This window comes from Aegilops tauschii, chromosome 2 (genome assembly GCF_002575655.3).
Source record: "Aegilops tauschii subsp. strangulata cultivar AL8/78 chromosome 2, Aet v6.0, whole genome shotgun sequence".
Taxonomy (NCBI): Eukaryota; Viridiplantae; Streptophyta; class Magnoliopsida; order Poales; family Poaceae; genus Aegilops; species Aegilops tauschii.
Window position 1 is genome coordinate 413,009,008 of NC_053036.3, and position 16,606 is coordinate 413,025,613.

At 43.3% G+C, this 16,606-nt stretch overlaps 1 protein-coding gene across 1 annotated transcript; it reads left to right on the plus strand.

The window, feature by feature from the left end:
- Window positions 1-454: 454 nt before the first annotated feature.
- LOC109761262 (short integuments 2, mitochondrial) lies at window positions 455-14,804 on the plus strand. Its single transcript, XM_020320065.4, has 8 exons — window positions 455-767; window positions 1,208-1,312; window positions 1,474-1,551; window positions 2,164-2,305; window positions 2,973-3,043; window positions 5,085-5,181; window positions 5,363-5,574; window positions 14,174-14,804. Exons 1-8 carry the CDS (start codon window positions 606-608, stop codon window positions 14,417-14,419), a joined length of 1,113 nt encoding a protein of 370 aa, XP_020175654.1. The 5' UTR covers window positions 455-605; the 3' UTR covers window positions 14,420-14,804.
- The last annotated feature ends 1,802 nt before the right edge of the window (window positions 14,805-16,606 follow it).

Sequence of the window (16,606 nt, forward strand, 5' to 3'; positions counted from 1 at the left end):
CGCATGTGTGTGCGTGCATGTCGTGTCCGTGGCGAGTATACGTGCATGTGTGGACATCCATCAGATTGCATGCACGTACGAGCGTGCTGTTGCTTGACCCAGCTGCATAGCTAGCTGATAGTTTGACTCAGGTGTAGACCGGGTAATCAGCTAGGAGAGATAATGCCAGCCGAATAGTGTGGCCTGGCCGAAGGTTGTTAATTAGTTTCGTAGCTGGCGTGGAGAGATTCCAGCAGTTTGTTAGTATGTGGCGATTTTGTTAATCTTAAATTGATGTGCCGACTTAGTATTTTAGAGGTGTTCATAAAGATAGGATATAGATACGTGCCTTCGTATAATTAAGTATGTGCGTGTATGTAAGTATCTGCATTTGTACTGTGTTAAAAAAAACTTAGAGTCGAGCGAGAGCTACATCTCGCAGTAGTGTGCAAGATGTAGTGGGCTTGCTTCGGCCGAAACTGCGCGAAACAAAACCAGCACTGCACTGACAAAGCAGCCAGCAGTCCTAACTTGTAAAGCTTTTTGCAGCGAAAGACACGGCGTCCCTAGGAGGGGCAGCGCCGTCGACACCGACGCCGACGCGGGGTTGAGCCGCCACCGCCAGGATGCGGGGTCTGACGCGGGCGGGAAAGCGCGCCAGTGAGATGGCCTTCAACGCCGGCGGTGGAACCATCAACTGGTTCCCCGGCCACATGGCTGCCGCCTCACGCGCCATCCGCGACCGCCTCAAGCTTGCCGACCTCGTCATCGAGGTCCGCGACGCCCGCGTAAGCCCCCCACACCCGCTCCCCTCCCTTTGCTCATCACTATCCTGTTTCGAAAACGTATCGCGTTGTTGACAAGGGAGGCAGGGTGGCAGGTTCCCGGTGCTCGCATGGTGTTCGATGAAATGTCTTTCTTATTACAATACCATTTTTGTTAGTATGTCTTTCTTGCGTGCAACTTGAACCATTATTCCGTGAAACACATTTTGAAACTGAACATAAGGTCTCACTTCTTAGCCTTAGGTTCCTACTTTGTTATTATAAGTATATGAATGAATAATCAAGATGCTCGCCAAAGAAAATGTAGCAGCATCTACAAGTTGACGAAATATGCTTCATGCATTGCCATCATTTTAACTGCCTATTTCATGAGTGTTTGTTTGCTTCTTATGTTTCTATTCTTCTGAGATTACTTTCTTGCAACTGATGAAACTTATGATCAGATTCCGTTATCCTCAGCAAACGAAGACCTTCAGCCGGTGCTTGCAGCTAAGAGGCGTATCCTTGCTCTAAACAAGAAAGATCTAGCGAATCCCAATATAATGAATGTAAGCATCTATCTAGTTTGGTCAGCCTCCTCAGGCTGGAAGCACTATCTCTTGTTGAAACATTCATCTGGTTCTTACTGAGATTTAATCCTGTTATCATACACAATGAGATTTGGTGCTGATGCTGATACTCACAAGATCATGTTTACACCAATATGCAGATGTGGGTTGATCATTTTCAATCATGTAAGCAAGATTGCATCTCATTAAATGCACATAGCAGCAACTCTATTAATCAGGTTAGCTAACTGTTACTGTCATGTTTATCCATTTTTCTTTGTGTAAACCTCACAGGATATCTTCTGTATTATACTGAAAGCATCAATCAGATGTTAAGCTCTGAAACTTTTTGCAACTTTGATAGCGGGTTTCATTTACCTGATTAGTAATTGTAATTTGTAGGGATAACTGGCCGCTAGACGCCTAGACCACTTGCTGAGATTCTATATTCTGTGCTGGTAAAGGTCATTCACTAACAGAACCTTCCACTACTAAGGAATCGGAATCTACTAGAATTCTAAACTTAACCTACTAGGACATGAGCTGGCTTAACTTAATAGGACACATGATGACTGAACATTCATAGTAACTCCCCGATCAATAGGAATATCACTTGAACTAGGTTTGTACTAGGATTCAGACTTGTGGAACTGCGTCTTGTATTTTATTAACTGGATTCTTGATATCTTTATCGTTTCATTTGACTCAACCTCCGTTAGGCTCTGTAAGTATTTTAAGTTTTTAACCATGCTGGATTTTCAATTTTGCCTTGCGTAGATGATGATTTTCTATCATTTTTAGTCCTTAGTGTAGGTTTAACACATCTAATGTTTGCTTCTTTTAATTAATAGCTGCTTGGGCTTGTGGAGTTGAAACTAAGGGAAGCAATCTTGAAAGAGCCCACACTTCTTGTTATGGTAGTTGGAGTCCCCAATGTTGGAAAGTCTGCGCTCATTAATTCCATTCATAGAATTGCCAATTCTAGATTTCCAGGTATGACTATCATAACAGAAACTAGTGTAAAGCCCACGCTTTGCTGCAGGTATTATTAGATTGTTTTAGTGAGTTTATTTTGAAATATTTATATATAAATTTTGCATTTTAAGCATAGAGTTGCAAAGCTCAAATGTTGTTGATGCGCATAACCAAATTGAAATGTTAAACTTTGGTACATTAGTTTTCTGGCACGGCTAAGGCAGTTTCAATGGTGGCATCTTTTGGGAAGTTACAAAGTGAATTTTTGTAATGTGTTAATCTAAAAAATATTATGTTTCTTTTCATTCTTTTTCTAATATGTTTTTCCGTGAAGAAAGATCACTTCACCAAGGGACGTGTCTTTCCACAAAGAGGTGTCTTTTCACCAACTGACATGTCTTTTCATGAAGAGACATCTTTTCACCAAGGGTCATGTCTTTTAACAAAGAGATACCGTTTCATCAAGGGATGTGTTATTTAACTAAAAGGCAAGACTGTTTGTAGGTCTTTACTGTGAACTTGTGAGGATTTAATGGACTTGATTGATCCTCGATAGTATAATCCAATGACTTGTCTTTTTAGGGTGATGTGGCTTAACGTGGGTGTTGCATTAGGAGCCAGTTTTACAATAAAGAGGGATATTGTTTATTTCCTTGGTTATCCATGTTTGTTGCACTATTCCCAGTGAACGATAAGATCAAGCGGGCTACAGTTGGACCTCTGCCTGGAGTTACACAAGACATTGCAGGATATAAGGTGAGCCTCTAAGGTCAATGACAAAACTAAACTTGTTAATTTCTTTTTTCCTGATGCTCATTATGATTGCAGTAGATACCAGGAAAAACAACAGATATCACATGTTAACCTGACTGCTCAGTCAGTTATATTATGCAAGTGAATGACTGCCCAGTTGAGTCATATCTGAGTATTCAATGCAAATAGGCACACAAATCCATGGATATGGACTAACTGCTGGAAGTGTGGAATCTGTTTCCCTCTTCTTCCTACTAAAATTACAAACTATGTTTTAACTTCAAGTTTTTAATAATAGTTAGTTTATATATATTGGCAAGTCTTACTTTGCAATTCCATCTGGCAACTAAATTAGCTACCTATGTGCCTTGAAGCTCACAAATAGAAGATCTTATTCACGGCACATATGCACAATCTTAGCTAAGATTTGGGTAGAGCATAAGAACAAAGACACACGAGGAAATAGATGCCAGGAATTGCCTTTCTTCACTTCTTTGATCTCAATCCTCTTCGTTCTATGTACATTTTAAACATATCCATACGATGGGCAACTTGGGCATGCAACCCAAAACCTAGTACAATTCATTTAGGCTCCGTTTGGATGTAGATATTCACAGCCATGGAATTGAATTGGCTTCAATATCAAATCACCAGGACATTGGTATTGATATTCAACCCGAATTCAGGTGTTTGGATGTGTATGCATTAGGCATTCGGTATTCAAGGAAAGATCGATGTTGATTCTTGTTTGGATGGTCAAAGCATTGAATTGCCTCATTTGTACGAGACAAGCAAAGTCAGACAAGCAGCTCCGGCCATGAAGACAGCAGCGGCGACACACAGCAGCAATGGGAGAAAGGCGCGGGGGTCGCAGGGGCACAAGAAGCCATCCATGCGTCCTTGCGTGAGCCCAAGCAATCACGCTGCCGTCCTCTAGCCAGCCGCCATTGAGAACAGTAGCTTAAGTAGCCTGACAGGTGTGCCGCTCCGTCACGAATATGGTTGTCCGTCTCCGTCTTTCTCCTCTACTCGTTCCTGGGATCCCGGCCTTGGCCGTAGCCGTTCCACTCCTCATCCTCACCTCCCTTGCCGTCGGCATCTTGCAACGGCGACCATGCCCACCACTGTGACAGGTGGCGGCGGGATTGCTAAGAATCAGATCTCGGCAGGGCTCCAGTTACGTTCGGGTTCAAGAGGGCCGATGCAGATGAGGGGTGGGAGCAGTGCGCCATATGCTCGGCCGTGCTGCAGGTCGGGGAGAAGGGCCGACGGCTGCCGGCATGCGAGCACCTGTTCCGCGTGAGTTGCGTCGACCGGTGGCTGAGCGACCTTTCTTTCTTCAGGCCAAGTCGAAGGGGTACGCGGGAGCGAGGCAATATCAACCAAATCAGAGGGGCGGAGGTCCGAATTCGGGACGGGGTGGCGCTAGTGTTGCGGAGGACGGTTCGATATCGAGGTGCGATTCGATGCGTCAATGCCAAGACCATCCAAACAGCCACATTCGGGAAGGTAAATGCCAATATCAATTCCTAGACGTGAATATCTACATCCAAACGGAGTGTTAGGGCATGTTTAATTGACTTCCACGCTATACCTCACTTTGTGTTAGAAGTGTGGCAAGCCACAGTTTTTGTGGCAGCAAAATTGGTAGCACACTTGTGGCAAAAGCTGGCTAGCAAATGACTGAGAAGTGGCTGCAACCAAACACTTGCCTAACTTGTCTGCCTAGCATTTGGCAAAGTGTGGTTACAAACCAAACATGCCCTTGGCCCATGCCAGCCCAGCATATGCCATATGTGGCCCTGTCATCGCACTTGGCTCATACTTATTTCATTAATTAAACCCTGACTCCATTCTCTTTCATGAAAACAATCAGCTCAGTACTTTTCAACTGTCCACACATGAACTGCTGTGACAGTGAGCCTTTATTCAAGTGAGTGCATTTGTAGAAGTACGGCCATTTCTAGGACAGTGCCCTGTTGTTTGGTCTCTTCTGTTATGATTAATTATAAGTACATTTAACAATAAGATGTTTTTTGGATAGATTGCAAGCCAGCCGAGCATTTACGTGCTTGATACACCAGGTGTTCTAGTGCCAAGCATTCCAGACATGGAAACAGGTCTAAAGCTTGCTCTGACAGGTTAGATTTTTATTCTGTGCTGTTCTTTTCCCTGTGCCAAAAATTATCTGAAAAGCAAGATTATTGGGATGCCTTACTCGTAATGATCATCATGTTTACTAGCTTTACTCTCCTCTGATATTGGAATTTTCAATACTTGTACTGCCACATTGCAATATTGTACTTTTCTGTTTATGTGCAGGAGCTGTCAAAGATTCGGTGGTTGGAGAGGAGCGTATAGCCAAATATTTATTATCTCTTCTTAATATTAGAAAAACTCCTCTACACTGGGGACGATTGCTTCGCAGAAGAGAAGAATTTGATGGAGAGCCAGATGACAGTTGTGAAAAAGGGTCTAGTGGTTCACTGCGGAGGAGGCGGCGTTTTAACAATTCCGATGCCTTGTATGTTCAGGTACTGGCTCTTATCAGAAAATGCACTGCATGAGCCAATTATGGGTCATGTCTCTCCAAACCCATATCCAGGTGCTATCGTGCAAACTTTTCTTGCGTGCCATCAGCTGACATTAGGATGTACTAGATATATGAGGGTTTGAGGATCACATGGATTATCATTTTGAAAATAACAATAACTCTGTAAGGATATTTATAATCAGTGGGATCCTACCACCTGAAGTCTTTCAAATCAGATGCACTGGAATAGCATGAAATGGTTATGGTTCACATGTGATGTGAGCTTGCATTATTTGTTGCTTGTCATGGTTTCGTTTTTTTTTTCATAAGATGGTACCCTCTTTGTTAATTTCTCTGTTGGGCTGTATGCTCCTGCTCTTAGCTCCTGGAGCTACCCGAAGTAATTGTGAAGTGCTGGTGATTGATATCGCTAACCTGCTAGGTGTACATTTATCTTCACTTTGTATTCATGATATATCGACGTCACACTCTTCAATTCACTGCTAGCTGGGGCTAGCATTAGGCAAAGTTGGGTCATTAACAAAAATTACACATCCATCTAGTTTTTTCTTAGTTTATTTTCTGTCATACTCTGTTTTGAACTCTGCAAATTAAACAATCAGCTTGGAGGTTTGCTCAGAGTGTGTGTAGCAAAGTTGGATTTCAGCCAACTTTGTGTGGCTTTGCTGGCAACAAGTTCAATAGTGAATTTATTCACAAAATAAATTCTTTGCCATAGAATTCTTTTCTAAAACTATACATTAATGCTAGACTGTTGACATTTTATGTACCACAATTCATTGCTTAGGTCATTTGACACTGCTGTATCCTGGCCTAGTGTCTTGCAAAATTGTTCGGAGTAATGAGAACTTTGCTGTGCAAACTAGTATAGTACCATGGCAGAAGTTGATAATTTTGAAGCTGCAATCTTTGATTCACTGCAGATTAAACTATCAGCGTATTTTGGCATATTTTGTGGCTATGCTAGCTAGAAGATCCGGAATCCACCGATTCCTCCAAATCTTTGGAATTACATGGTTCCAGCTCTTAGCTGGAAAAAACAGATCTCGTCTCACCACCCATATAGCTCCCCCCCCCCCCCCCCCCCCCCCCCCCAAACCCACCTATCCCATCATCTCTCTGGCATAACGTGGCGGGTGGAGATGGGAAGGCTAGTGGCAAGCAGTGGCACTCCCAGCGAGAAGGCGGTTAGCAGCGTAGGGTGAGCAGCGAAGCAAAAATCAGCGGCGTCGGCTCGCAGGGAAGAGAAGCAGGGCAGCGTGGAGGCGGATCAATTCGTGGCCGGCGCTCCTCAATGGCGTTGCGATTCCTGGGTGGCGCTCCTCGGCTGCAGCTGCTTGTGGCAGATCAATTCCTAGGCTGCTTGAAGCGTCAGCGGCCAGGCAGGAGCGGAGTAGCGGTGAACCTTGGCGGGGCAGCAACGGAACCTGGGAAAGAAGCAGCTAGCAGGAAGAGGAGCAGCAGCAGCAGCAGAGAGTGGGAGCGACTAGCAGAGAGAGGAGCGCCAGCAGCATCGGCTAGCACGGAAGGCAAGCAGCGACTTCATCGCTTGATTTGCTCTAGTGCTACTAGCTACAACATCAGCTAGCAAGTTTCCTCCTTGTTTTCTTTCATTTTCCCCTCAATTTATCACTCCCCATAGGATCAATCCTTGTTTTCCTGCATTCTCATAGCTGCCCTATCAGAGTTAGAATTCTGAGCATTGAAGGAAAAGAAAAGGCTACTCCACACTGTCCATGGTGTGGTTTATATAGTAATAAATTATACGCACGTAAAACAAGGCATCAGTATGTGAGTTTTCCAACAAAAAGCCAGTCTTTTGCAATTTTGCTTGGTGTGTATGCTGGTTGGTGCATTGAGAGGTAATCTTACCCTTTTCTACACAGGTGAGCTGAACCAAACACTGAAATGTAACCATTCCATTCCACATAATGCCCACAACCAAACACAGGAACCGAACCAAACTACTCCATGAAATGGAACCATGGCATTCCGTTCCACTTCGTTCTCCAACCAAGCACACCCATAATGGAGAACTTATTCGTGGATAAGAATTTATTCGCCATGGATATCTTTCTCTTATGGGACCATGAGTCATCTTCTGTTTGCATGTTTTATGTTGGTATACAGTATGCTAAATTATCAACTTTCTATGTGCCACACATAGCTTCAGGTTTGTTTTCACTCCAGTACTATTCTTGCCCAGTGTCTTGCAAAATTGTAAGGAATAATGCCAATAGATGCTAATTTGTACTCCCTCCGTAAAGAAATATAAGAGCGTCTAGATCACTATATTTCCTGATCTCATTTAGGGCCATGGCATAGTGTCTTGCAGAAGTTTATAATATGGTCTTATTGATTTCGTGTGCTCATAACATAGTTTTGGTGGAGTGTGCTGCATCTTTCACACGTAAAACCCGCCATATCAGTTAGTGATCTCTCTATCTATCCTATGACAACAGTTATCATGCAATGCTGTAGTGCATTGCGCTGATGTGTAACTATAGTTCCTTTGTTGTGTACACTTTCATTTCCACCTCAGCATACAAGATCTGCAAAAAGGCCCATGTCCAGGTAGAGTCCTGCAGCACACCTTGTGCTAATTGAACTTCCACCATGTGAATATGTCTAACTGCCTGTCAGGATCAGAGCTCTAGACAACGCGATTTAACTCACAGAGCACAAATTTAGGAGAGAATTTGGGAGCTTCAAGCTAGGGTTCTTGCTATGGAAAGGGGAAAGTAAGTTTAGCACGCCACCGGCGGCTAGGGTTTACACCCAATACAGCTAAATCGTACCCACACCCCGGGCCGAGGCTGGCTTTATAGCCATTACACTGATAAAGTGAAAGAAGCAAAAGCAGAGCACATGGCACTGTCGGATGAGCTACAGCTACTGGAGGATACTACAGCCGCTGGATGGTAGATCGACGGAGGAGAGATTCCCTTTGCTTGCGAACCATTATCCAAGCTTCAGAACCGCACGATGAGGAATCTACGGCTGATCCTACTTCTGGTACGCCAGGAACAGGGGAGAACATGAACAGGGCCTGACAATACCCCCCAATTTAGCCTGAGCTTGTCCTCAAGCTCTGAAAGCAGGAAAAACCTTCTGGATAAATGCTGAATCCTCCCATGTAGCTTCCTCCACTGGAAGGTTTGACCATTTGACTAGCCACCTGACCACTGGAATACTGATACTCCCCTGCTTCCTAGGAATTAATGCTCTCTCCAGAACTGCTTTTTATCAGAAAAGTGCTTCATTCTAGACTGGGCTTTGATAAGGTTCTGTTTGATTACTTCAATGGCCAATTCTCTGTTATGTAGTAAATCCTCATTATCTTCACAAATAGCATCTGGTAGTGCTGATTCTGCTACCATTGGGGGAGGGAAACCATACAGGGCTTGAAATGGAGTCATTTGTAGAGATGTGTGAAAGGAAGTGTTATACCACCACTCTGCAAGTGCCAGCCATCCATGCCACTTCCTGGGTTGCTGAAAACACATACACCTCAAGTAGTTTTCTAAACACTGGTTGACTCTTTCTGTTTGACCATCAGTTTGTGGGTGATAACTTGTGCTCATGTGTAACTTGATTTTCAGAGACTTAAACAATTGCTGCCACAATTTGCTTGTAAATATTTTGTCTCTGTCAGTCACTATCACTAAGGGCATGCCATGTAACCTGAACACATTGTCAGAGAATGCTCTTGCTACAGACTGCACTGTTATGGGATGTTTCATAGCAATGAAGTGGGAATACTTAGTAAATCTGTCAACCACTACCAGAATCAAATCTTTGTTTTCTGATTTTGGCAATCCCTCCACAAAGTCCATGCTTACATGTGCCCAAGCAAAATCTGGCACAGGTAAAGGTTCTAGTAATCCAGGATAGGGAGTGTGCTCAGCCTTGTTCAACTGGTAAACCGGGCATGCTTTCACAAAAGTCACCACATCTTGTTTTAGGCCCTGCCAATGGAAAATCAGCTTCACTCTCTGGTAAGTTGCTCTTTCCCCAGAATGGCCTCCTAACTCAGAGTTGTGAAATGTTTGGAGGATTTCCTGCCTGAGGTTAGTAGCTGATCCAATGACAATCTTGTTGTTAAACCTAAGTATACCATGCTTGAATGAATAAGCATTGGTGCTGGTTTTGTCCACAGTGCACTCAGCAATGAGTTCCTTAATTTTATCATCTCTTTTGTAACTGCTTATTACTTCCTTCACCCAAGTGGGAGTAACAGCAGTAGCAGTTAGGAAGAAATCATGTGCTTCACTCTGGATAAGGCATCTGCAGCCTTATTTTCCTTTCCCTTTTTGTACTCAATTGAGAAATTAAAGCCCAGCAGCTTAAGCAATAATTTGTGCTGAATGCCTTCAGTGATTTTCTGCTCCTGAATATATTTTAAACTCTCTTGATCAGTTTTGATAACAAGGGCAGTTGCTAGGAAGTAGTGCTTCCATTTCTTAACAGCTTCAATGATAGCCAAGGCTTCCTTGTCATATGTGCTCATAGCAGCTGCTTTAGGACCAATACTCTTGCTGAAGTAAGATATAGGCCTTCCCTCTTGCATCAAGACAGCCCCCAATCCATACCCACAAGCATCTGTTTCCAGAATAAAAGGTTTAGAAAAATATGGGAGGGCTAAGACAGGAGAGTTTGTAAGCTTATGTTTCAAAGCTTCAAATGCTTGTTGTTGTTCCTCTCTCCAATTAAAACCCTCTTTCTTTAAGCAATCAAACAGGGGCCTGCAAATTACTCCATATCCCTGAATGAATCTTCTGTAATAGCCACTGAGCCCCAAGAAACTTCTCAACTCAGTCACTGTAGTAGGGGCTAGCCACTCTTTGATAGCTTGTATTTTAGATGGGTCAGTAGACACTCCTTCTGAGTTAATGACATGGCCCATATACTCAACCTCCTGTTTACCAAATGAACATTTCTCTATTTTTGCATACAGTTTATTTGCTTGCAGTATTTCAAACACTTGTTTTAAGTGGCTCTTGTGCTCTTCCATAGAGAAACTGAACACTAGCATGTCGTCAAAGAAAACCACAACAAACTTGAGATAGCCCAACAAGAAGTTCATGAGGGCCTGGAAAGTAGGAGGGCCATTAGTTAGTCCAAAGGACATAACTAAAAATTCAAACAATCCCATGTGAGTGGTGAATGCAGTTTTAGGTATATCTTCTTCAGCCATTCTGATTTGATGGTACCCATTTCTGAGATCAATTTTGGAGAAAATCTTTGCCCCCTTGAGTTGGTCCAAAAGATCTTCAATAACTGGTATGGGATATTTGTTTTTAATAGTAATTGCATTCAATTTTCTGTAATCAGTACAGAGTCTCCAAGAACCATCTTTCTTCTTCACCAACAACACAGGAGAGGAGAATGGACTAGTGCTAGGTCTGATTACTCCATTTTTCAAGAGTTCCATAATTATTTTCTCCAATATTTCCTTTTGGTGGTGAGGAATTCTGTAAGGCCTTTGATTCACAACTTTAGCCCCTTCTATTAAAGGAATTCTGTGGTCACAAGGCCTGCTTGGGGGTAGCTCAGTAGGTTCCTGGAACAGTTTCTCATACTGGTCTAACAAAGGCTGTAACTCTGCAGGGATTTCTTGGTTATCTGCTGTTAACTCCAGACCAGTAGTAGTAAAGAGAAAAAAATCCACACACAGCCTGTTCTAACAGCTTTTCAGTGTTATCCTTTGCCTCAATCACAGGAGTGATAGGTACAGTTTCATTCACAAATGTTAAAAACTGCCCAGTACTGTCAGAGATTTTCATCTCCATTTTAATAAAATCCATTTGAACTGGACTATACTTCCTGAGCCAATCCACTCCCAAAATCATGTCATATCCCTTCAATTTCAAGACTCTGAAACTATCAGAAAAGTGATGACCCTGAATTTCATAGGGGCAATTCTTTGCCTGGAACTCTGTCCATAATATTCCTCCACTTGCAACCACTACTTTGATTTTTGGTGTTGGGGTAGGTGCAACTGGTAACTTACTGGCCATTTCAGGGGCTATGAAAGTTGATGTACTGCCACTGTCCACCAAGGCTGTGGCAACTGCATTTCCAACTTTTACTGTTAATATAAAAGTGTTTCTGGCTGCTCCTATGCCCATGGCAGCATGCATTGACACTTTTAGCACAGTTTCATCAGATAGCTGCTCATTTGTTTCCAGGTCAGGGTCATCAAAGTCTGTTACAAAAATTGTTTCAGGGTTTTCATTGTCTTGCACCTGTAGCGCCTGTATCTGAGCTCTCTGGCTCATTTTGCAAACCTGCCTGTGACCAGGCACCCAAGGTTCTCTGCATTTGTAACACACTTGATTTTGCTTTGCTTGCTGGATAACAGTGTTCCTGTTAGGTGTGGCTAAAGGAACAGGGGTCTTGGACTGCTCAAAGATAACTTGTCTTCTGGGCTGAGACATATAAGGCTTAGCTTGCAGAAGAGGAGTGAGAGGTTGTGCTTTTTCCATTCTCCTAGCATACCAGACTGCTGTTTGCATGTCTTTAGGTTTAAAGCACTCCACATGACTTTTAATATATGGATTTAAGCCAGACAAAAAACTGGAAACATAGTAATCATCTGGAATTCCTGGGTTTTCTCTTCTCATGGTATTCATTAACTGCTCAAACTGTTCTACATAGGCAGTAACAGTAGTAGTTTGTTGTGCTGCATGGAAGGAACTGACAATATCGCAGGCCGAATCCACAGAAAATCTATCAGACAAATAGGAGCAAAATTTATGCCATGGAACATTGCTTGGAGCAAATCCAATTCCCCTCCACCATTGAACAGCGGGACCTTTGAGGTAAGATATAGCCAGTTCTGTTCTATGCTCTATAGGGGTTCTTGCTGTAGCAAAATACTACTCCAGATTCTGAATCCAAGACTCAGGATCATGGCCCTCAAATTCAGAGATATTGAGCTTAGCTGGTTTTACCGTAAGGATATTTCTTCGACCCTCCACTGGGGTGTTTGGTCTCCTTCTATAGATGTTGTCTGCTGCTTCTTCTTCAGGTATGTCATCGAGCTGCACTGCATTGTTTGCTGCTGTTTCCCTTGCTTGCCCATAGTTCGGGTGTCTGTAAGGTACCTTAGGTGTACCATCCAACTGCAGTTCCTTGCCATTATGATCTCTCAGTGTTGATGTTCCGATTGGCAAAGGTGCGCCTTTGTCAGGCATTGCCACCGATGGTGGTGTAGGAACTTGGAGCTGCTTGGGTCTGCCCGGAGCTACATGAGGCGAATTGATCTGGTTGTCCTTCAGTTGAACACTGCCTTGGCCCTCCTCAACTTGATCTGCCTGTGCTGGCTCGGGATCTAACAACAGACGCCTGAAATTGTCCTGAATTTTCTTGAAGTTTTTCTGCATCGTTGCAAAATTTCTGTTCACAGACGCCTGAAACTGCTGGAACTCCTTGCGATCTTCCTCTCTCTCGTGCTGGAGCGCCTTGATGTCCAACTCGAGGGACTCGAGCTGCAACTCCGCTGTGGAGCCAAAATCAACAGGGCTCGTCATGTTAAGGCCGTCAGAGATCACCACCATAGAGGGTTGGGAGGGTGGGATGAACTTGTCACCGCCACCAACACCGCCGCCTGCGCCCGCCTCCGATGGTACACGGCCAAATCCAGGAGCTGGAATTTTACCACCCGAGAAATACTCTCAGGCAACCAGGCTGTCCTCTGACTGCACCCGAACGCTGCCGCTCCGGCCGCCGCCTACTGCCTCCGCCGCCCGATCGGAGCTCGAAGAGGGATTTTACAGCAAAAGCAAACCTCTACGCTGCCCCAATCATCTACCGCCGCCGAGGAAAGACTGGCCTCTGATACCAATTGTCTGGATCAGAGCTCTAGACAACGCAATTTAACTCACAGAGCACAAATTTAGGAGAGAATTTGGGAGCTTCAAGCTAGGGTTCTTGCTTTGGAAAGGGGAAAGTAAGTTTAGCACGCCACCGGCGGCTAGGGTTTACACCCAATACAGCTAAATCGTACCCACACCCCGGGCCGAGGCTGGCTTTATAGCCATTACACTGATAAAGTGAAAGAAGCAAAAGCAGAGCACATGGCACTGTCGGATGAGCTACAGCTACTGGAGGACACTACAGCCACTGGATGGTAGATCGACGGAGGAGAGATGCCCTTTGCTTGCGAACCGTTATCCAAGCTTCAGAACCGCACGATGAGGAATCTACGGCTGATCCTACTTCTGGTACGCCAGGAACAGGGGAGAACATGAACAGGGCCTGACACTGCCATATCTTATTAATTATTCTAATTAAATATAATTGAACTATAACATAGTAGTACATTTTTTTGACTTGCCAATTATTGTCATGTAATTTTTTTTGCTCAATCCTTTGTGTTCCCACTTGTTTGCTTCATCATTTCGTTTTGCGTGCCAGAGTTGGTTTCCTATGTTTTAACTTGTTTTTGTGACTTCTACATTTGAAGATAGAACAGGATAATAAACTTACACGGAACTTCTTACTATGGTAATCAATGGTTTCCTCCAAGTCATCTATTTCCTGTAGGAGTTAATAACCTCATCCTCCTGTTACAGGACTTGGTGATAGAGGTGCAGAGAACGCTGTGCAGTACAGCCATGGAATTCACAGGCAACCTCGATGAAGATAACGAGCTGGAAAGTCTAATTGACTCACAGCTTGTTGCCCTTCGTAAGGTGTTCAGAATATCCCACAAACCGCTTGATGAATCACATGGTCCGGCATCCAAGAAGTTATTGACTCTTTTCAGATCAGGGAAACTCGGCCCGTTCATCCTCGATGACCTTCCTGACCAGCACTGAAGGGGAAGATTCACTTGGCTTTGAATGCCAGATGATTGCAACCTTCCAGGAACAACTTTGTTGTGAAGTAATGCAATGTGTCACAATGATCAGTACTACTCATAGATAACTAGAAGCAGACGTGTGCCTTGCTGCGCAGATTCCCTTGTAGGGTTTTTCCGCTTGCCGCATATTTTGTGGTTGCCTATGTGGATTGGCTGCTGTTTCTTGTTTTCCCTGTGTTCTTTTCGTCCCCTTTCTCCTGAGATTTCGGTGGAAGTGGTTGTGCAAGGTCTTTAGGAAACTTACACATAGGGGAACTGATTTTGCATCATCAGCTGGTGGGTTCCGTGGACCGTCGGTGGGGCAACAATACGAACAAACCGTAGGCAGCAAGAATGATGCAGCAACAGATTCTCTATTTTTTTCAATGCATGAGGTAAATCAACCTATTTCCTGTACATATGTAATGAGAAGTCTGCAAGTAGTAACTCTTTATGATTGATTAGAGTAGGCATGGTAAGCTGAAAAAGGTTTTGGATCTCCTGAAGCTGTGAATTTCACTCTCATGATGCAAGCTAGAAAGGTTTTGGATCTCTTGAATATGAGACTGAAAAACTAAGCAAACTAGCCTAAATAACTACAACGAACGTGCCTTCGGCATAGACACGCAGAACACTATCTATCACCATCAGGAAGATCCCGACCTCCAAGAGCAGGTCATTGCCTATGTCACTGGCGCACTGGACCTCCTCAACCAACGTGATAGAAATGACGAGGTTGATGGGGACTATGAGGTTTCTAGCCCTTCTTAGACTTCCACTGCTAGTCCATGATACTTCACCAGATGCATGCGAACATAAAAATTCTAGAGAACATTTGTGTGCACAATGTTGACAAGTACAATAGCGATGCCAAACCTTAGACATGGCTAGCGGACTAAATGAAACTAGAAAACCAAATTCTTCACTACAACTTTATAATCATCATACTAAGCTTCATGTTCCTCGAACAAGTATTCCAAAGATATTTATTGTCACCTCAATTTTTAGGGATCATACTCCTAGGTTAAACCCAAATCCTAAGGAAGTTGAGATTGAAGTCTTACTGTGTGTGCTCAATCCAAACCCAATTCTTTGAGTGAAGAGTGAAGACATTAAAATTTCCTTCGAGGTGTCGAAGAAGTTGTTCTTCAGAACACTAGAGTTAAATGTCCTCGTCGAGGAGATGGATGACTTGTTTCACAAGTTATTCCATTAGTTGTGTTTGAAATCCGACCATCTCGCTGCATGTCACACGCACGTTGGGTGACACCTACCTCCAACGATCATTTTAGCCTTTGGGATTGCTCCCGCCTATAAATAGCCACCCACCTCTATCCATTTTGCGACTGGATGCTTCGAGTGAATTGACGAGTGATTGTTAGAGCAACCTATCCCCCAAAGAGATTGAGAGAATCCTAAGTGAGGAAAATCCTAGAGCCTACTAACTACTAAGTGATTGAGCATCACTGAAGAACTTGATCAAACCTGAAGTTAACCTTTTACTCTTGAGGATTGTGCATCCTCTAGACAATTAGCTGTTCAAGAACTTCCAACACTAATTATGGACCACCGAAGAACATGTCTATGAAAGCCTAGGGATCACCTTGAAGATATACCATGAGTGTTTGACAGAGTTCTAAGTCATCTTAGCTCAAGGAGAATTTGGTGAAGACCTTATCTTCTGAGTTTAATCTCAATAGCTCCAACCAGACATAGACTTGTGCCAGCAATTTGAACTTGGTGAACAAATAATTGTCTCGTGAGCTTAAGGGTTATATTTCTTTGCACTCATTTACCTCTATAATTTGCAAGTGTTAGAAGAACTTACCCCCCTCCTCCTTTCTCTTTGATTGGTTCGAAGACTTTTGTGATTACTTTACTATATCTGTTGCATTCTATATGTTTAACATTATCTTCGCTTTTGTTGTACCTAAGGTAGTTAGCATCTTTGTTAGACTTTACTATTTGTACTCTACTTAGTTATTCTTATATTAGCAAGCTGGTCTCCATGTCTCAGACATTCTAATTGTTATTTGTCTAATTTACTTCCAGCCTATTTTGTTTTACCTCTATTCGGTTCTATTATTGTTTTATCGTACTCTACTTTTCTTGGAAAAAATTGTAGAATCTATCATTCACCCCCTCTGGTCAATATCTAGCCCTA